Consider the following 22,025-nt stretch of genomic DNA (forward strand, 5'->3'; position numbering starts at 1 on the left):
CGTGTTTGCACGTAAAATTTAATGCTAATTCGAGTAATGTAATGGATTATATTGTATAGATTCGTTTCTACATTTATTATAAATTTATTTGAATTACGAATGTATCGTTAATATATCAATATATAATAATAATAATGTACCAATTAATTAGAAAATAATCGGTGATTCAGTCTTAATCATCGTATATTTTCTATGAGAAAATTTTAAATCGTCAACTGTTTACACGAATCGTTTGAAAACTAGACGAAAACGATTCTTATACCAATGAAATACGTATTCAACGACTTATCAAGAGAGATGCACACTGGCGGACTGGATAGATGAAAGAGACGGGGAACGCAAGAAATGGTGGCTCACAAAGGGTGCTCGAGGCTTCGATATCCGCTCGAGCGGACGGTCAGTCTGTGTGAAAGCGGTGAAGTAAGAAAATCGGATCGTCGGGACTGCAGGGAAATTTCGACCGGAGGAAAATTACGGTGAAAGAGTCGCGTACACGCGAGCGCTTCCTTCAGCCTGCGCCAGTTTCTTATCGACTGAAATTATGGTGGATATACGATATACAGCGTTCGTGTTCGTATCGAAAGAAAATAAACAAATATATCACAAGAGGTGTTCAGTACGAAGATCGTATTGTATATATCATATTTTCTTTATTTACTCGACAATTACATTAAGTTGAAAGTCCTAAGAAAATAAATGTACGAGTTTAATAATTATATGTTATATAATAATAATATTATTATATATAACATTATATATATTATTATATATAATATTATTATATATAACATATTATATAATAATAATATGTTAGTTTAATAATTATATAATTATATATATTATATAAGTTTAATAATTTATAATTTTTATAAGTTTTTGTGATATTTGTGATATCTTCTTAAATAAAACTTTAATTATTGCACTCATACGAGAATTATTCTCGATGAAACTATTTAGATTAAACTATATTTAGGATATATTTAGGATTAAAGTTTCAAAATGTGATAAAATTGAAATCAATCGAGAATTAAAAACAGAGGTTCAAATAAAATAAAGGGTTCCAATATTGTCGAGGAATATCTCGTTTTTCCAATTTGAAATTCTAATATATTTTTATAACACGCATCGAAAAAAAAAAAAAAAGAAGGGAAGAACAGTTTGTTTGAGAATGCCTGTTCGAATAGTTCGAAACAACTCTATCTCTAATCTAATCGATTTGATTCGAATTTTATTGGATTGAAATTTTAATCCTGCGTATACAGTTCCATTCCCGCATGACGAAAGAATTTCCACGAGGATGAAAATTCCACAACTGACACTCATCTATTTTTAAAATCTTGATTCCAGAAGAATTTAATTTAATTTTTGTATCGATAATAATTACGAAGTTGTGTGTGACAACAAGGCGCGCACACCTCGGCCCCCAACCGAATTAATAATGGAGTTAAAACCGTACCCGCCTCAAATTTCAATGCATTATCATTCAAGAGGGGGAATAGCCCGCTTGCTAGAAGCTACACGCGCTATGCTCGATAATTAGCCTCAGATAAGCTAATTATTTCGATCATTATTATTACATTAAAATAATTCGTCGATACACATTCTAATTATCCGCCTCGTTAAAGTTGAATTAATCATGGTATAAGATCTTGATTTATACTTGAATTTATTATTTAAATACGACGTGTGTAGTGCAGAAGATCGCTTGAATACGCGATCTCATATGAATTGATATGAAAACGATCGATTTATACGTTGGAGGAGCTCTGTGATTTTTTTTAGATGATATGGTGATTTATTCGGCATTGAAGATTTTTTGATAGGTATATAGAAGATGTAATCAAATTTCGATAATTGGAGAAATGGAACGAGTCTGATTATAAATTGTACGTGAAAAAAATTAATAAATATTAATAAAAATATATATATCATGATAATAAGTTGTTAAAGTTTAGAGGTAAGAAATAAAGGAAGAGGGAGAGAGGGGATATTTCAGATGTTCTTCTTTAATCGTTCATATTGAACTGTTTCAAAGTTACGAGATATTTTCAAACTGAATTGAAATAAGAACGAAAGTTTTTTTTTTTTTAAGATTGATAACAAGACTCGTCAAACAATCTTTGGATATTTCAATTTTATATTCCCTAATTGCAAAAGCAATTAAATGATATTCTGTCTTTTTTTTAAAAAGTCCATATTCGTACATTTTAATTCGAATCAAATAAAATAAATATTGTATAAACATTTTGATAATATTTGATAATAGTTGATTGATATCCACTATGTAAAACCGCTCAATATTATGACCCAAATAATAAATATCATCCTAAAAATCTCACGATGATTTTCGACATTGCACGAGAATATTCGGTACTAATTATGCACAATTATATTATGTATATAAATTACATGTAATACCTTGCGTAATTGCTAGCCGCTTCGTGTATCTTCGTATTTAATATTTAAATAATTATCGACTCGTATACAATTTTAAAAAGCGTTTTAAAATATTTCACATGTAAATAGATGATCGAAAAAATAAAATTATAAGAGTAAAATATATTCTTAGTAAATAATATTAAAAAAAATTATATTATTGAGCTAAAAATTTGGATAATAAAAGTGACAAGATAACAGTTAAATCAATTCAAAGAGCACATAATATGGCTCTTAATAATCTTTAATGTAAAATGAATAATGAAATTATGGTTCAGATAAAAATGTGGATAAAATCAATGAGAATCCAGAAAGAAAGGAGTGGCAAGATTGAAAGTATCTGTAAATATTTACTCTTTTCTTTTTATCTTGTACACATACAGTTATAAATGTATATGTGCACTTGATCTTGATGTTTAATAGTCAATAGTGAGTCAATTAGAGCAATGCAATCATAGTGAAATGTATAGAATTAGACAATCATGATCAAATTAATCAGAGTAAGGTAATCACAGGCAGTCAAGTAGAATTAGGGGTTTGTAGTCAGACAAGTAGAATGAGAGACAGTCATGATCGGATAAGCGGAATAAGGTAATCATGATCAGACAAGTAGATTAAGACTGTCGTCTGACAAGTAGATTTCGGTAGAGGTCGGTATCAGACAAATGGATTAAGACAGTCATAGACAAGCAAGTAAAATGGATAAATATTAATGTGAACAAATACGATGCATCACTTGCAATTTCTTACTTTCGAATAGCTATTATACAATTTATTATTAAGAAATATTATAAACTAGCGTATAACAAATATCGTATACGATTGATTTCCATGTCAATTGTAAAATTCGAATAATTTTTATAGTTTTACAGTTTATATCTGACAGTAGGCAATCTTTTCCTTTCAATATTGAAAATCAAATTTTCCGACTTTTACATATTGTAAAATTGTGAAACAACAAAATAAAATAAATTTATCAAATATAAATTTTAATTTCCTTTCCTTTATATATACATATGTATATGTTCTTGAAAAATTTCATATTTTCAACCATCTCTAACAAACACATTGTATATGGCTCGTTCATTTTAGGTTAGACAAGCTCGTCAAATTCATTCTCACACTCGCGTTGCCCGTCCCGCAATCAACCATAAACATTTATCATTCACGACGAACGAATCTACCGATAAAATCGTAAACATTTCACCCACACTGGACGCAATACGGTACCAGAATGACAATTGTTACGCGCAAGCTTCGTTTAAATTAACAAAACCTTTGAAAAATTCGATACGACCTATCAATAACGTTATATATATATATATACATATCTATTCACGCATTTCATGCATTTATCTCTATTAACGTTTAATATTCCGGCGGAAATTTACAATGTTTACAGAGAGAAACGTGGAGAACGTATGTATTTCGAATACATATATTATATCGAAATGGATACGAATTGCGGGTATAAAACTATGAAAAATATGAATAATTCGAATAATAATAATAAATACGTACAATTTGAAGGATTCGAAGGTTTAAATGATATATATATATATATATATATATATATATATCAACGCGGTGTACATTTTAACGGGAAAAGTTTCGACGAATCGACCATACGAAACATTTTCTGTATCGATCGGAAATAGTCGACAAATAATCCGTGCGATGGATAGTTCCTAACCAAAAAATAAGTCGATCTGCCCCCGACAAATCGTTTTCACGCGGGCTGCGCTTCATTTTTCCCCGAATCTGAAAATCTATCCGTGTACCACGCCATGCGTCACAACCGCGATCGATTGCAATCATCTTGCATGGATGCCCGATCCGCGCCGATATTTCGGCACGCTCTAATTAAACTCACGGAAGGAGACTTCCATTTTGTGGTTACGATCCCTCTCCGCTTTTTTCTTCTCTCTCTTTTTTTCTCTTTACTCGCGTGCTAGCGACACCATCTTTCTTTCTCTTTCTATCTTTATCTCTCTCTCTCTCTCTTTCTGGAAGGAGGGTTAACAGAGAGCGAGCGAGCGAAAGAGAGAGAAAGAGAGAGAGAGAGAGAGAGAGAGAGAGAAGGAGAGGTTAGAGCGGATGGAAAATTTGCTGAGCCGGAGAAATTAAAAGGGCCATCGTGACTTTGCTCGCCGCCGTCAGAGTGTTTTAACGCGTTTTAACCTCGTGTCCTTTGAGATAATTATGTTGCATGATAATTTTAAGCGTTGATACCTCTACCGGGGAACGGGTAAAGGAACTGGAAACGCTCGTTGTGAGGTTTCAACGCAGAAGGACACACAGAGGGAATAAGTTTGCCGTGGAAATGAATTTTTGTTTGGAATCGAGTTGTTGTGAATGGATGTATAAATTTTTCAATTATCTCGTTATTTCGATTATTTAATTTTTCGACAGATCAGTTCAATTATTGAACAATTAATAAATTGAAAATATTAATTTGTTTCTATAAATGTTTAATTTTTAAATTGGAACATCTGATAATTTTTGAAGCAATTCATTATACTTCTGCGAAAAGTCAGGAGAAAGGACTATTAATTACTCTGCCAGACTATGCTAAATGATAGAGCAATGATTCACTTCCTCTCACTACTCATCGTCAAAGAAAAGAAAGGAAACAACTTGGAGAGTTTAGATTAAAATTAAAATCGTGTTTTGGACAAGTTCATTTAACCACTGAATAATTTAATTCGAAAATATATTAACTTGTTTCGTTATGCTTTGCGAAAATCCGAGCAAAGAGTGAAAGAAACGAAATGAAAATCTAATACTTTTTCTTAATTATTCTGCCAGGCTCTGCTAAATGATAGAGCAATGATCGACTTCCTTCACTACTCCTTTACTGCTATCGTCAAAGAGAGGAAAGGAAACAGGCAATAACTTGGAGATAAGTGATTTGCAGTGTCGCAGCACGGGGATTCGGTGTTCGATATACATTGTCGAAGTAACTTAATTTTTCGATTACTCCGTCCCGCCACCTAGCGTCATCCTCGCTTCGGAGCCTTCCTTCTTTCTTTCGCCCCTCCTTCCCCTCTCTCTCTCTCTCTACCGTTAATAAAAAATCGATTGGCTTCTTCTCGCCTTTATTCCCTCGTGTCATTCTTGTGCACGCGGATTGCCAGGAGGTGGCAGGAAAAACTTGTAATGTCGGCACTGTATCCCGCGGCTTTTTCGTCCGTTTCGAAATGGCCTCATGTCGGGAGCTGAGTGCCCCTAAATGCGATCTATTTACGTAGCAATATCCGAGGAATATCTCGAGACGAAATTGCTCGGGTCCTGCTGCGGCTTAATGCACGCCTCAATTTTTATTTCACCATCTTTCGGCCTGCTGCGATTTCTTCTCTCCGTTGCAACGGAGGATGGAAATTCGGAGGAATCCACCCACGAAAATTATTCTTAGAAGAGAGATATCGCTTGACATGCTGATATTGATGAAATTTTCCATTGATTTCATTTCGTTCTTTATTGTAATAATTTAATTTTTTAATTTAATTGTAATAATTTAATTTGCGAAAAAATCTTTTTCATTCGTAACATATAAATGTTATTATGATATAGTTGCAGAATATATTCGTTATTGAAATATGTTAAATATCACTGTGGTCACACAGTGTTAAATGAAACATATTTGTACAGGTAAGAATACAAGCGGAAACAAAGATCACGTGCGCGCGTATAGAAGAGATAAATTTGCCCGGCACGAACCCCTGATGGTAGTTAGCTGCGAACTAACCCCCTAGTAATTCAACCTTTAAGTCAATTAACTTCTTCGTTGCACGACCACGCGACAGATGATTAAGGCACCGTGTTGCTTGCCACGATAAATTTCTGCGGTTTATTTGCGGCTTGTCCTCGTTCCCATACCTATATGCGTGTTACGACTGCGTGAATTTTCGATAAAGAGAATTTCTCAGAAAAGAATTTCATTATAGCATACGAGTTGTTCGTGTTATTAAATGTTTTTTTTTTTTTTCATTTTATAGAAAAAATGTGTTCCTTTTTTTCGTGTGTGTGTGTGTATGTGTGTGTATTATGTTACTTTTATGTTAAAACGAACAAATTATTGTCGAAATTAATTCGAAATAATTGTAAGATTAGACAGAAATGAATAGAATCGAATTATTTGCGTGAAATATATTTTGAGATATTTTTTCATAATTTACGTATACATAAGATTATGTAAATATTCGATATGCAATTGTGAGTAATAATCTGAAATTATTACACATGCGTGTATTGTAAAATATTTATTTTCAAAATGGCCGAAATCCGATCAAAATTAATTATATGTATAATTATACTAATATTAATTATTGACTCGTTTGTATATTTGATCACTAATTATTATTGAATATTAGAATTAGTTAAATTTTATAATAATGATTAAACGAATGCAATATAGTAATAAATAATAATCGATAATAAAAGAAAAAGTAATTGCAAAATAAATAAATGTTATTAATCCCATTTAAAGAAAATTTCTTTCTCTACATATTATGAAATTCAATGTGATAAAAGACATACATTCGATGATTGTCAATATCTGTGAAAAATATAACGAATAAAATTCGTTAAATATAAAGAAATATAAAGAAATAAATAAAATATAAAGAATAAAATTTATAAAAATAACAATTGTCAATCCAAGATGAAAATACACGATTACAAGACAACAGAGTATAAGTCTCTATTTTCAAAGAATTCTTCTAATCAACGAGAAATCATCTTGAATCGAAGTCACTGATTAAACGAGTGCTGGAAATAAAAAAAAAAAAAAAGAAAGAAAAGAAATATGATGTAGCTCGTTGTTAAAGCTAATACACTCTTCTTGTTCGGTTAAATAACAGGGTTGTCGAAATGAAAAAGTTCTCACGGAAGTTTTCGTTACGAGGCATCGTCGAATAATGAAGCAAACTATACGAAGACACCGATCTCAGGAAATCCTCTGATGAAGGAAATACGGGAAAAATTACAGATGAGAGGATATATTATCGTTGGAAAAGTCTCTTTATCTCTTTGCATCACTTTTGTTTCGCTCTCCCCCGTTGTTTTTCACATGGAAATATTTCTTTTTATAAAATTCTTTTCGAAAACATAATAATACTTTACGCTACTAATTAAATTTATGAGCTTATTTTTTAAAAACAAATAAATTTAAATTATTAAAATTATAAAATTGTATATCATTTTTTAATTTATAATTTATTCTCTTTCATTTATCTGATATTTTTCTATTCTCTTTTAAAATTTGATAAAATAATTTTTTTTATCGATGCAATCACTCGAACATTTTATAAATAAAGTGCAAGATTATGTTCGCATATTATCATACGTGCAATGTATCATTTACTATTATTATGCCCTGAGCAATCTAATATTATATTGTGCACCTTGACACAAAAAAGGAAAGTCATTATTTCCATACAAGGCCATAAAAAATACATACAATCTCTAACTGCTGTAAACATCCTGTCAACATCCTATATAACAAACAACAATAAGATTTTCAATGAACGACTACATTTATCCTAAAATAGGCTATACATTATATGCAGTATATCTCTTATTGTTACATATATTCAATAGAAAATAACAAATGTTATTCACAAATAATAAAATCATCTATCAATTCTAATCAATTGCATATTACATACATTTCTCGATCGATCAAACGTTAAAGTTTCGTTTCACTCTTCAAAAATCTTTGAAACTCAATTTAAAGGAAAAAATTTAAATATCGTTTTCACGCTCAAATTCAATCGAGTCCAAAATCTATCAAATTTTCTTCGATCCCTAAATTATTTTAATCGAATGATAAGCACCAATCGTGAAAAAAGAAAAACATTTTTTTCTTTTCCACGTAATAAATATTTGCAGAAGCATCGTTGAAAGAGAGACTCGAGGCATCCCGGAAGACTCTCTGACTCGTTGACGGAAAGGAGGGACGGGGGGCAGGATGCATGAACGAGGAAACAGATAGCGAGGAGAAAAGTATTTCATCCTTCTTTCAGAGCCCTTCGTTCGTCCGGATCTTTGCCAAGTCTGGACCGGGTATTACCTCCTTTGAATCTACCACGAACAAGCCATGGTCTTTAAGATGCTCGCGGAGGTTAGGTTAGTAATTTGCGGATTATACGGGCAAAAGGAGAGCAACGAAGACTAGTAGGGGAGGATGGAGAATTTCAGGGAATGATAGAAGCAGGGAATTGGGCATTGAATGTTGAAAGAGAAAAATCAAAGAGCCAGAGGGAGAAAGAATATATGATATTTGTAAAAAATTGTGATATTACAAAAAAAGACCATTCTCTAACTTGTATCTGTATAAAAGATAATAAAAATGTCAGAATAATAGCATATTTTTCGAACGACATAGCATATTATCGCTTTGATCTGTCTCCGCCTCGGTTCGCGTGACAAAATTAAATCGTAACCTCTAAGAAATAATTCAATCTACCGTAATCTAACCAACAATTTTATGCTCGTTTTGCGTTCTCTTTGAGTCGATCCTTTAAAGGTATCGCGCAAATCTATCGATAAAACTCAAAAACTCTATTGTTTCATTGTCGTAGCAACGGAAATATATTTTTCGATGCGCTGTGAGATAAAAAAAGACAGAGGAGTTCGAGCCACGTACGTTCGAACGCGCGTTGATCGATACGATTCCTGTTTGATCGATCGAGCATCGCAACAGGCTGTAGAATGACGAAGACAATGTCTGTCAACTGTAATTTCTCCGCAGACGTTTTTACACGCGCCACGTGTGGGCGCTCGCGTTTAACGTTGTGTTCCCATCGTTCATTAAGTTAACGATCCATCGTTAACCTCACCTTTATTGGATGCGTTCGACGCGCCTCGTGGACGGTGGGGAAAAAAGGCAAAACGAACGAGGGAGAAGAGGAGGGAAAGAGAGAGAAAATACGTAGAGTTTCCAGAGTTTCGACCCGTTGTTCCTGACGCCATATGACCGTGGTGTTTCGAGACGACCGATGTCAACCATTTCCAGGGATAGTGCGCCATTCTAGAAGGTTATGTAATACCGAGTTTAAGCATTTTCTCGTATTGAAAGCGTAGGATCACTTCGATCTGAGTACATAGATCTCTGTATGTTTTTCTCTTTTGTTTTTTTTTTTTTCTATTTTTATTTTTATTTTCTTGCAACGAGAATCGTAAAATTGTATTGGCGTGAAATCTGTTGCTCCAACGAGAAATGCGAGATAACTTGGTATTAATGAACCTCCTCTGGTGCTTCGAAGCTTTTATGCGAGTTATTGGTATTAGGGGAAATGGTTTTTAGAGGATTGAAATGTTTTTGGATACTTTTGCATTCGTGCAATGGAATAGAATCGAAATTATAAATTATAAATTTGAAATTTGGGATGGTAGAGTGTAAAAGATAATAACGTAATTAAAAATTTCATCGTGTACGATATATTACATCAAATAATAAATAGTAATTTTATTTGTGCTTGTTATAATAAATTTTCTATCTTTCTCTTTAATTTCCTTTTATTAAGATACATAAAATACTACGCTTTTAAATTACTTTAAATTAAATTAAACAAACACGTTAAAACATACCTTCAGACGTTAATTATGTTTCGTGTCTGAACATCATAAAAATAATAATAATAAATTGAACTATGTTAGTGATATATATATCCTAATACAATAACTACACTGAACTCTAACTTTGCCAATACCAACTCAATACATTTTTGTCGTCTATAAATGACTCTTAATTTATCTTCTACTTCTATCAATACAAAATAATTATAGATATCTTTGGTATGTAACAATTAATAACCGCTTAAACTAACTATTAAATGACATCAATGTATCAAAATAATTTTAACTCAAGATCTTTCCAATCGCGAGATCGTGGCAGAGGAGAAACTATCCACGGATTTATATGATTGAACGATAAATTGCATTCGTTCGACTCTTCTTTCTTCCACTTTCCATTGTAGCTCCGATATATAACCGATTTTACTGCCTCGTGAAGTCGAGATCCTTTTCATTAAGGCTTTTACTGCCCGCTAAATACTACGTCGAAACGCATACAGTCTATCCACGAGAGAATGAAGGGAAGGAACGAATAGAATAACACGACTAACGAAGAATTAAAACGATGGAGAGAGAGAGAAAAAGAGAAAGAGAGAAAGAGAGAGGGAGAGAGAGAGAGAGAGAGAGAGAGAGGAGAAACAGGAAAATAAAGAGAAAGTTGAAGAACTTGAAAATGGTCGAAGAATCAGTGAAGGAAAAAAAAAATGATAGACGAAGAGGGGATGAAAAGAATCTCTCGTTCGACGAATGTTGACCTGCAACACTCGTTTGTTCTCAACCCTCTCAGCCTCATTACAACCGACTAATAAAGTGCGTGTACCACTCGCTTCCATAAGACTGCGCCAAGGTTTCCATAAAAATCGTTTTCTCACTGACTCCTTTCAAAGCAATCGAGGCTATTCGCGATATACAAAAGTCACCGGCGTGCAACGCGCGTGCAAACGCCTGCAATTAGCAAGTGAACGACCTTTCGGCTTACGACTTGAAATTGTTCGCCTGGAAACCCATACCGCCTCCGCGATTTCCCTTTCTCTTTTATATACTTCTCCTCGATTTTCTCCGTTTCCCCCTTTTCCGCGTGTTTAATTTTCTTTCCCTATTTCTCGAAATTCAGCAAATTTTCATTTTCAAACGTTCATCTGAATGGAACGCGGAGCGAATTCGTGTATTTTAACGAGCGAGCACGGCAAATCAAAAATTCCCTAGTGTCGCGATGCGGAAACTCATGAAAAATCATGTGACAGCAAAACGGTTTTTCTTTTTGATTTTAAATTGTTAAAAACAAAAAAGTGTTCCTCGCTTCCTTCTTATATAAAATATATAAATATTAAAATAGTAATATTAAAATATTACTTTATATAATCGATTATCGAGAAAATCGTGAAATTCGAAAATATTGAAAAATATTTGATTTTGGAAATGATTTGAAAAATAGCGGATAGAGAATGAAAGAAACGAGGAATGGAAATTTATTGAAACTACGCCCTTCTGCTTCTGCTTTTGATTTTTTTTGTAACAATTTTTACCATGCGTTGTGTTACTGTTTTTCGATCGGGGGATGTTTTTTTCTTTTTTGTTAATGAAATATTGCATTTAACAGATTTCGCTTTTAATGAAATATCGGTTTATTGAAAAAAATATTACATACAATAGCGAATTAATTTAGTTTTGAAGGAATTCCTATATCTAAATATATTTTTATCCATTCCTTTTTTCCCGCCTTACCTATATAGAGAATATCCCTAAATATCCCTATAATACTTTTGAACTAGTAGCCGTATAGTACCCGGTACAAAATATTTTACAACAAAATTCACGTTTCCTTTTTTTTTTTTTTTTGAAACACGAACGTACAACATTTAACAACATGCACGTGAAAAAAATATTATATTAAATATTTTTTTCGGCCGAAAAATTCGAACGAACGGAACAACTCAATGCAATTCTCGTCTATCCCTCCTACTTGTCGAATCTCTTGTCACTTGTGCATACGTGGGCGAGGAGAATAATCTCGATGAAAAAAGCGAAACGCAACGACACCAAGCGCCGTGGCGGTTGGTATTATTTCAAATCACCGAGACGTCCCCTGGATTTTTTTTAAAGAACGACCACTTTGTGTCAGAACGTGCCTGAAGAGAGTGAGACGAGGTTGTCGTCGGCCGCGTCTACGTCTACGTCTACGTCTACGTCGGTGTAGGACGTTGAGAGGAGGCCATAGGCGTCCAGACGGCGACGTCGTCGCCGGCGCCGAGCGCTGTGCTAACTAGCACCCCTAGCGCACACATCCACGCCTTTATTAAACGTCGCCCGTCGGCTCGCTCGTATACGTTTCCCCTCATAAAATTGAACATGGCGTACATACCTATACGCGTGGAACGGCTCGAAAGAGAGGCAGCAGGAATGGAGAGGGAGAGAGAGAGAGAGGGAGAGGGAGAGAGGGCGGAAGGACGAAGATGGAACGAGGATGGACTGCGAGGAATTGAAGGGAACAGGGTGGGATAAACAAAGAAGATGGAAAATATCGAATATTGTGATTTTTTTTTTTTTTTGCATATCTCGTGGATTAATTTTGAGATGGATCAGATTAAAGTATGCAAATGTTTTGCGAGAAAATATGCGATTATATTTGCATTTTTAAGGTGTATTAAAGAAGGAAGAATTGTAGAAAAATAAATGTTGATATTTGATATTAAAATGTTGAAATTTAATGTTTCTTCTTTAAATTATGTTTATATTGACGCTAGTTTCGTCGATGATTGTTTGGATAAAATGGAGAAATGAATGAGAATAAAAATATTTGTATAGATATTAAACACTGGACAAATTAAATACAGGGAAGAATTTTCTTCCATCGTTTTGCACAACTCGTAACGATTTATCGATGAACAAAAGAAAGTAGGAGTAAATTTCGAGAAGAAAATTGAAATGAGATTCAGGGAGAAAGAAAGAAAAATTGTGCGGTAGATAGAATAATAATAAAATTTATTCCTTCTGCTAAAAGGGAGAAAGACTTACAAATGGTCTGTGAAGAGCTAATGTGAAAAAACGAGGCAGGGGAAGAATGCACGAAAGAAACAAAGGAAATAAAATTCTTGTAGCCTGAATCAGAATGTATATCCAGTTTTTGTATTCATAAAATACCTTAGAGCGAAGCGTGGATGAAATGGAACAAGGTGGTGAATTTAAACGAAAGGAGGAAAGGAAAGGAAAGGATAGGAATTCACGAAAGGAAGAAACAAAAAAAGAACTGTACGTTGAGTTTCGATGCAAATAATGATATATTGCTCTCTCTCTAACGTATATATAACAACATTACATTGATTAACTCGATATAAAATTATACATTTCTCCAATTTGTCCTGTTTTAATAATTACGATCGTATAGAAATTAAACATTTCCTTTCTTTTTCTTTTTTCTTTTTTTTTTAGTATTGTTATTCCATCGACACTTCGAATCACGAGACGATGACGCAACCGTGTTCGTTAGAGAACTTCCACCCTAAAAAAGAGAGAGAGAGAGAGAGAGAGAAAAGTTACTCTAGACGGAACGTCATATAACGACAGAAATATAGAGGATAAAAATAAGAAGGAAAAAAAAAAGATAAGAGGGAAAACGAAGGAAGGATGAACGAGGAGGGAGAGTGTGAAAGAAACGGGAAAAGAGGGTGACTATAAGGCAGACGCGTAAGAGGAAGGAGAGAAAGGGGATTAAAGTGATTCTCCGGCGAGAATCAGGGCGGAAAGACAACGCGAGTTACAAGATTTATTAGATCCCTGTCCCGAAGTCTTTTAATTACGATGGGATAATGTGACGAAAAATAGAATTATATATATATATGTACATTTTCGATGTATGGCTAGGAGAATGGAAGAAAACGAAACAACCGTTATATCGAATATTATTGCGAAAAGACAGAAGAATTTCCAGTGGAAAATAACGAAATAACGTTAACGAGTAGTTTTGATATCGGCGTACCCCCCATGTGTAATGGGTTGCTCGCGAGTGGTGCACCTTGAGGACGATAAAGTGGGTATTAAACTGTAGACGAAATGGGCGAAACGAAGATAAGGAACAGAGACGAGTGCAAGAATTCACGTTGCAACGGACGAAATGAGGTATAAATACGGTTTATTTTTCAACCGCCTGCTATTCACGCTCTTATTGCCTTCGATGTGCCCGCGAGTCGAACAGGGGTGGGAAGGGTCGGTTACCGGTTTCGAGGTAAATGAATTACGCGCAAGTATTTCCTTACTGCACGTGAAACGTTTTATTGGATAAAAATTAGATGAAAATTCGTCTCCTTGAAAAGAAAAAAATAATGTGAGCATGATGTGAACGATCTTTCAAAATTCTCTTCCCCCCCCCCTCTCTTCAAAAAAAAGCAAGCGACATGCAAATATCGATAAAAGAAAATTCTGCCTCGAATACACGCCCCTTTTTCCCCGACCGCGAAACCCCTGCCGCGTTTAGCTCGAGCGCAAGAATATATACATCTTAATAGGAATGGAGAATGGAGGGTGAACTCTCGTGCAAAATTTATTAAAACCCTCCACCCTCCCTCTTACTCCGTCTGGTTAACCGTTCAGAAAGCGGCGAGCGTACGTGAATTAAAGGCAATGACGACACGGTGAACATGTCCCTATACCGGGTGTTGTCAAAGGAGCCATCCGGTATGGGAGTTAACACGGTTAGATCCCGGGCCCCCTGGAAGTCGCTCGAGGGGTAATTAAAAAGAATGACCACGAACAGGCCGAGTGGTAGATTGAAAATTTCGGTGGCGACGAGTGCTACGTCGAGTAAGATCCAATAAATGTTGATCGATTCACGAATTATATAAGAGGACAATTCGTTTCTTCTTTTTGGATTCTAATATTTTCTTATTTTTTTAATAATTAATTAAGCTTTTATATCATTTCCTATTACTCGTTGTTTTCAGATAAATTGTATTAAATTTGAATTTTAATTGAATTGTTAATTATACGTACGAACAAATGATATATTTCTAATTTTGAAAATAATAAAAAAAAGGGTATACCGTTGTTTTATAATCTCGCTGTTAAATACTATTATTAAAATTTGTGTGGTAAAATCAAATTAAGATCGAAATCATTGAAATAAATTGATTCTAATTCTAATAGAAATAATTTTGAATAAAATTTAAGTATGAATCAAGTTAAATCAAAGGTGATTATTATTATTATTTTTTTTTAATATGTTATCGAATTATTATTTATAGTGAAAGATTATATTCGAAATATTCTCGTGCCAGGAGAAGTGCAAATGAATTTTTCATTGGAATTCAATGCGATCCATTATATTTCGCGAAGCGATTTATTGTTTAAAAATCAAACTTCAAATGCAAAATTATATTCCTTTCTCGTAAAATGAATATCGTGACGATCGCAAAACAGAATGAATAATTCATGTATACACATTTTTCGATATAAATATATGTAAAATTCAATTTTCTTTGAAAAACTATTTGTAAAATCGTTATTTAAAAAATAAATATTTGATTAAAGTATAATTAAATTTTAAATTATACGATTATAATATTGTAGCGATTGTAATATTGTATAAATACACAAGTGAAACTTGTTGAAATACTTTAAGACAAATTTATACAATACTTTCTCGTTTAAAAGTGGAGAGCTAATTAATTTTCAACTACTTCACTTCAGATAACGAGCAAATTAATTAATTCGAAAGCCTGTACACCAGCCACAATAAATTATTTTTCGTTTATCCATATCATTAAACCACCCCACACTCAAGTATGCGGATCTGGTTACAAGTCGAGCGGCGCTTGTTCCGATAATGGCATAATGGAATAATGGACGTTAAGTACAGTTGGAATCTGAATGATATTTCAATGGTGGATATCATCATTGAACCACGATAGATTGTGGAATTCGAAATCGTATCGGTTTGCGGTTAACGCTTAGTTCTATCCCCCGTTTTCGGTTTTCATTCTCTGTGTCCTGCGAACGTGAATTAACGCGTTCAATGTTGTGTACAGACAATAATTTCATAAAAATTTAAAGTTAAATATTATTATTAATAAAATAATATTTATATATATAATTAATTTTAAGTACTTTTTTAATTCCAATTATTGTTATAGATAAAACAATGAATTGATTAAAATGAAAACATAAAAATTTTATGATAACTTTAATAAAAATTTAATAGTGGTATCAGAAATATAATAATATTATCATGTAAAATTACTTGAATAGTATAATTGAGAATATTCACAATACTGTTTTAATTATACTATATTTATTATATGTTATTTAAATATATTTTAATATATATATTTAAGTATATTTTTTGAAAAAAAATAAAAAATATTTTAAAAAATATTTTATATATAATAATTTAATCTAAATGATTTATTAAAGATTAATATGAAAATATACAAGTAAGTATTAAAATATTCAAACTCTATTCGATTTTACAAATCAAAACAAATACAAAAATTGATATATGGAAATATTTATATCTAATATTGGTTAAGATTTATTTATCAAGTAATTGAAATTTACATTAAATAAAATAAAATGAAGATATAGTTGTATTTTCCACCATAATGCGGCGCGCTGTATTATTTTACTTCCATCTCGCTTCATCTAATACAAACTCCAATTGCTAAATAAATTCAATCAATATTTTTGTATTTGTTTTATAATTTTTCGAATTGATTTTCTAAATATGTCTCACAAATATATTAACGTAGTAATTCAAATAGTTATAAAAATATAGTTTTTTTTAATTAATAGGGATTTTGTTCAAATTTTATCCCTATATTTTAGTATTTCAGCATATTTACAAACATTAAAATCTTAAATTTCCCTATTAGACACTGACATATATTAATAAATGTTATAACCTTTTTAACTTTTCCTCAATTTTTTACAATGAAGTATCAATGGAATACTTTGATTTATACTTGTAGAAATATTTTTATAGAAACGAGAAGATATGCAGGTCATAGTAAATGGAAAAATATTAAAGCTACTAAAGAAGCTCAAGATGGTGAAAAATCAGCAATATTTAGAAGCCTAGCTTTTAAAATGAAAGCTGTGATTAAAGGTACTTACATTTTCTACATATAAAGAAAATAAATGAAAAATAAATAAAGGAAATTTTTTTATTTAAAGAATATAATTTTTTTTCTTTTGTTAAAGAAACTGGCAACTCAGATCCAACAAATAATGTAAAATTAGCACAGTTAATTGATCAAGCAAAAAAAGCTAATATGCCAAAAAGTACATTAAAATCAATTCTAGAAAAATTACAAAACACAAAAAAAAATGGTACAACTTATGTAATATCTGTTCGCATTTTAAAAGAAGTTATGCTTATTCTTTACATTGTAACTGACAATATTATGCAACAAAAATTACAAATCACTTCTATATTAAAAAAGTTCAAGTGAGTTCTTTCATACTTACATAAAATTTTCTTCTCTTCTTTTTTTTTTTTTTTTATGAATATTATTATATTATATTTTAATTATTAAATTATACTAATTATTATAATTATTATATAATATTTAGTGGCAAAATTATGGACTCTTCAGCACTGTTCAACTTGTTTGATTGTACAAGTTTTATTATAGCTTCTAAAAACTGTAATTTGGATCAAGCAATGGAAGATGCAATAATAGCTAACGCAGAAGAAGTAGAAGAAATAAAATATGAAAATAATGAATGTTTTAAGGTATTAATTGTTTTTGTCAATAATTTACTAAAATAAGTTTTTTATTTCTTTATCATAAATTTTTTTTTATTTATAGTTCAGAGGTGAATTTCTTCAGCCAGAAAAAATTATAACTCAATTAGAAAATCTAGGATACACTATACATTCTATAAAAAATGAATGTACACCAAATACTAGGGTTCAAATATTAGAAAAAGATATAGAAATTATTAAAAAATGTAAAGAAAAACTTTTAACAGAAATAAAAGAAATTGAAAAAATAGAAGATAATATTTTGATATCTTAAATTAAAAATTGTAATTATTCCATAATAACATTATCAATTAATCAAATTTAAATTTTTTTGTATATATCAGAGAATAATTTAATAAATAATAATTTAAAAAATGTGAATACATTTTATTTAGATGTATAAAACATTTTTATTTCGGAAAAATATAAATAAAAAAAATTCTGTTTTTTAACAGAATTTTAATAATAAATATTGTTATCATTGTTTAAATCAATTATGTTTTATATATATATATATATATATATATATTTTGTATTATACAAAATATTGAAAATACACTTATTTCTTTATATTTCAGTGTATATCAGCACCGTAACCTTTTATATCATGCATATTAGATCCTGGAAAATCTACAGTAGAGTTTTTATTAAATAAAGATATTAATAGTCTTTTTGACATTTTAGCTTTTTGATTCCAAGGACTAGATGAAGTATTAAATGTTCTATTATTAAATGTTTTTGATTGTGTATTTCTATTATGTATTATATTTCTTTGTTTTACAGTTTTTTTTTCAAATTCTATACTATTAAAATTTTTATTATTTACATATTCGTTTACTAATTTTTTATGTTTTTTCTTTTCCGATTTATTTGTTTCATTTTCATTCGTGTTTTCTGTATTTTCTGTATTTTCTTTATTAGCAATTTTTTTTTGGTCTTTCTTTATCATTTTAGAATTAAGATCATTTATACCATCATCTTCTTTAAGTCTCTTATTTTTTACTTGTATAGTTTCTAATTTTTTATTTTTTTCTTCTATATTTTCCAAAGTTTTAGCTTCAGATTTAATTATAGGATTAGTATTTTCCTCTTTTTCTATATTTGGTTCAATGCTTTTGACTTTATCTTTTGTTTTTTTCTTTTTTTTTTTAATAGTATCTTTTTGATCTTCGTGAATTTCACATTCTTTTTCAAGTGTATTTATTTCTGAAATTATTTTTTTTTCTATTTTTTCATCATATTTATTCTCAACATGAATTTCTATTTTCTCTTTATCTTTTTTCTTTTTCTTTTTCTTATTCGGAACATCTTGATCTATAGAATTATCAAGTGTATTATCTTTTATTTTAATATGTTTAATCTTTATCTCATCTTCGCATGCTTTTTCTTCCTCTATTTCCACTATTGTTTCTAAATTCGATTGACGATTTCGTTTTTTAGATTTTTTACTTTTACGTTCATTAACTTCATTATCATGTACTTCTTCGGTTGTTTCTACAACATCTAAAGCTTCATTAACAAAACCAGATAATATTGAATTATCAGTAATAACATCATGTTTTTTCTTTTTTTTAACTTTTTTATTTTCAACTTCGAACTTATCTAATGTAGTTCTATTTTTTTTCTTTTTTATACAATCTGTACTATACTCTATGTGATCATTAAATGTTACTCTTTTCTTATTTACTTCATCACTCAAATCTAAAGCTGAATTTGTAACACCAAATTGTACTCTAGATACTTCAAATTCTTTTCCATTATGTATTTCATTATCTTGATATTCTAAATTTAAACCAGCATTCACTATACCATTTGTACATATTTTCTCATTTATATTATTTTCTTTAAATTTTTTAACTTTGTCGCTTAAGTTTAATTCAATGTTATTAGATTTTCTTTTCTTAGAAAATTCAATTTCATTATTAAAATTTGAAATATTTTCAGAATTTAATTGTATACAAGGATTATCAAAAACATAATTGCAATCATTTTGTATTTCTTTACTTTCATGAGATTGTACTTTTTTAAGTGCAGATTCAAATCCGAATCCAGGATATTCAGATTCTTCCTTATTCTTCTGATGTTTTTTATGTTTATTTTGCATCAAAGAAAAATCTTGACCTTTTTTCATAAAATATTCAGTCATATTACCACCATTTATAGTTATAACACCATTTCTATTTTCCTGAATACCAACTGAACTATTATCGTCCTTATTGTTATTATTATTTATATTTAGTTCTTTTTGACCAAATATATTTGCTAAATCTTTTGCACTATATTTATTTATATCTTTTCCTCTTGTAAATTTTTGGTAGCTAAGAATAATAATAAAATAAGAAAAAAATGAAACATTTTTATATTTTAATATATTATATATAACTTACTGAACACGAGCACGACTTTGTTTGGATTTCAATTCTAACGATTTTCCACTTAATACATTTTTATTTTCTTCTGTTTGCGCATTGTTAATTTCATTCTGTTGAAGTTTTTGTAAAAAATCATTAAAATTATCTTGGTGTTCTGTCCATGCTTCATTAATACTATCTTTTTTAAATCCAATGCCTAGAAAAAATAAATAATTTTTATTTGATATTATTTATTAAATATAAATTGCTTAATTATAATTGTTAAATAACATTTGTATTATTAATTTATATTAATTATTACCTGCTGTATCATTTTTAAACGATACACGAACATGCTCTGTTATACCCTGTTCGTTTGCTCCAAGTCCTTTACCATTTGTCCAACCCATCTTTTCTAGCATTTTCTGTCCAAATTTGTTCGAATCTACTTTCGAAAAGACATAAATATCATTAAAATCTCAAGACACAGTACTTATATTTATTTAATTAGATAATAAAAATAAAATTTAATAAATTAAAATCTTTACAAACCTTCGCTCCATTCTTTTCCTCGAGGATTAAGTGACCATTTTTGTTTTCTACGAGGTTCCGCAAGCATAGACATTTTATTTAAATTTTTAAAGTTATAATTAATTTATAATATTAATATAATCACTGTATTGTGAAAATTTTCCAATAATTAATTCAATTGTTTTTATATTTTTTCTTATAGTTTAAAAAAAAGTTATATAGACACCATGCCAAACATATTTGTACCACGAACAAGATATAACATAGATAATCTTTTGAATTCGCAGAATATAATAAACAAGGAAAGCGAATAATGAACAAAGATAGATTAAAAATTGTGAAATCAGCGCCATCTCTAGAGTGCAAATTTAGAAACAAAAATTTAAAAGGAAAGGAAATAATGCAAGAAAGATAGAGATATAGAATCAGCGCCATCTCTAAAGTGCCGCAAATGAAACAAGTACAAAGAAAAAGAAAGAATAATAAAAGAAGGAAAGAAATAGGATAAGAATTGATCATGAACGCCATCTCTTGAGCTTTTAGAAAGTTAATTCTAAAGAAATGTCTTTAACACTCAAGAGATAGCGCTGTTGATTCTTATTTTATCTATTCTTCTTTCACTATTTCTTCTCCTTGTTTAAGATTGTTTCATTTGCGATATACTAGAGATGGCGTTGAATCCACATTTTTAATTTATCCGAGTCCTATTCCTATTAAATTATTTATCTCCTTGTTTATATACATTCGAATGATAACAGCAATTTCTAATTAAGTTTATAACATTTTCAATTATTCAATTAATCAATTAAAAATCTAAACAAAATTATTCCATTCTATTTTTATATATCATAAAAAAAAATTTATTATATTATATTTAATATATTTTATATATATAGATTTTTTTTATATGTCATATATCGTATATATTTTTATATTTTTATGTGTCATATATAATATTTATATAATATTTTATATAATATATATTTATATTATATTTATATTATATTTATATTTATATTATATATTATATATTACATTTATATTTTAATATTATATATTACATTTACATTTATATAATATATATTTATATAATTTATAACATTAATATTTAATATTTATGATGAAGCAATGAAATTAGACTAAGTTGCTAGATTACATATTAAATAATATAAATGTACGTCAAATATTAATCTCTATAGATAATAATTAAAAATTTTAAATTTGTCTAATAGTTTTAAACTTCTTAAACAAAAAAAATTAAATGTCAATCAAGCAAATTATTTTTAATTCTAGAAATATTTTTTTATATTTATCTTTCATAATAAATTCGAATATTTTTTGACAATTTTTTTTAATTCTAAAGGATACAAGAATTGTTGATCTGTACTACT

At 30.1% G+C, this 22,025-nt stretch overlaps 2 protein-coding genes across 2 annotated transcripts; one reads left to right on the plus strand and one right to left on the minus strand.

Moving 5' to 3' along the window:
* Window positions 1–16,899: 16,899 nt before the first annotated feature.
* Window positions 16,900–18,026, plus strand: LOC122712157 (probable transcriptional regulatory protein BLi02909/BL01150). The gene is made up of 4 exons (XM_043931558.1): window positions 16,900–17,110; window positions 17,206–17,452; window positions 17,578–17,740; window positions 17,817–18,026. Exons 1-4 carry the CDS (start codon window positions 16,936–16,938, stop codon window positions 18,024–18,026), a joined length of 795 nt encoding a protein of 264 aa, XP_043787493.1. The 5' UTR covers window positions 16,900–16,935.
* Window positions 18,027–18,227: 201 nt separating this feature from the next.
* LOC122712132 (G patch domain-containing protein 4-like) lies at window positions 18,228–20,842 on the minus strand. Its single transcript, XM_043931527.1, has 4 exons — window positions 20,656–20,842; window positions 20,426–20,548; window positions 20,140–20,320; window positions 18,228–20,070 (listed from the first exon to the last, which is right to left on the minus strand). The coding sequence occupies exons 1-4, from the start codon at window positions 20,726–20,728 to the stop codon at window positions 18,327–18,329; spliced, it is 2,121 nt and encodes a 706-aa protein (XP_043787462.1). The 5' UTR covers window positions 20,729–20,842; the 3' UTR covers window positions 18,228–18,326.
* Between the last annotated feature and the right edge of the window lie 1,183 nt (window positions 20,843–22,025).

The sequence above is a fragment of the Apis laboriosa genome, unplaced genomic scaffold (assembly GCF_014066325.1).
Source record: "Apis laboriosa isolate Shangri-la unplaced genomic scaffold, ASM1406632v1 scaffold19_cov150, whole genome shotgun sequence".
In the NCBI taxonomy this organism is placed as follows: domain Eukaryota; kingdom Metazoa; phylum Arthropoda; class Insecta; order Hymenoptera; family Apidae; genus Apis; species Apis laboriosa.

Bases quoted from the DNA above. Each gene is read 5' to 3' on its own strand.
- LOC122712157 (XM_043931558.1), top strand. From the start codon at position 16,936: ATGAAGTATCAATGGAATACTTTGATTTATACTTGTAGAAATATTTTT. The intron at 17,111-17,205 runs GTACTTACATTT...CTTTTGTTAAAG, and splicing joins AATGAAAGCTGTGATTAAAG to AAACTGGCAACTCAGATCCA. The intron at 17,741-17,816 runs GTATTAATTGTT...TTTTATTTATAG, and splicing joins AAAATAATGAATGTTTTAAG to TTCAGAGGTGAATTTCTTCA.
- LOC122712132 (XM_043931527.1), bottom strand. From the start codon at position 20,728: ATGTCTATGCTTGCGGAACCTCGTAGAAAACAAAAATGGTCACTTAAT. The intron at 20,321-20,425 runs GTAATAATTAAT...TATTTTTTCTAG, and splicing joins GTTTAAAAATGATACAGCAG to GCATTGGATTTAAAAAAGAT. The intron at 20,071-20,139 runs GTAAGTTATATA...TATTATTCTTAG, and splicing joins CAAAGTCGTGCTCGTGTTCA to CTACCAAAAATTTACAAGAG.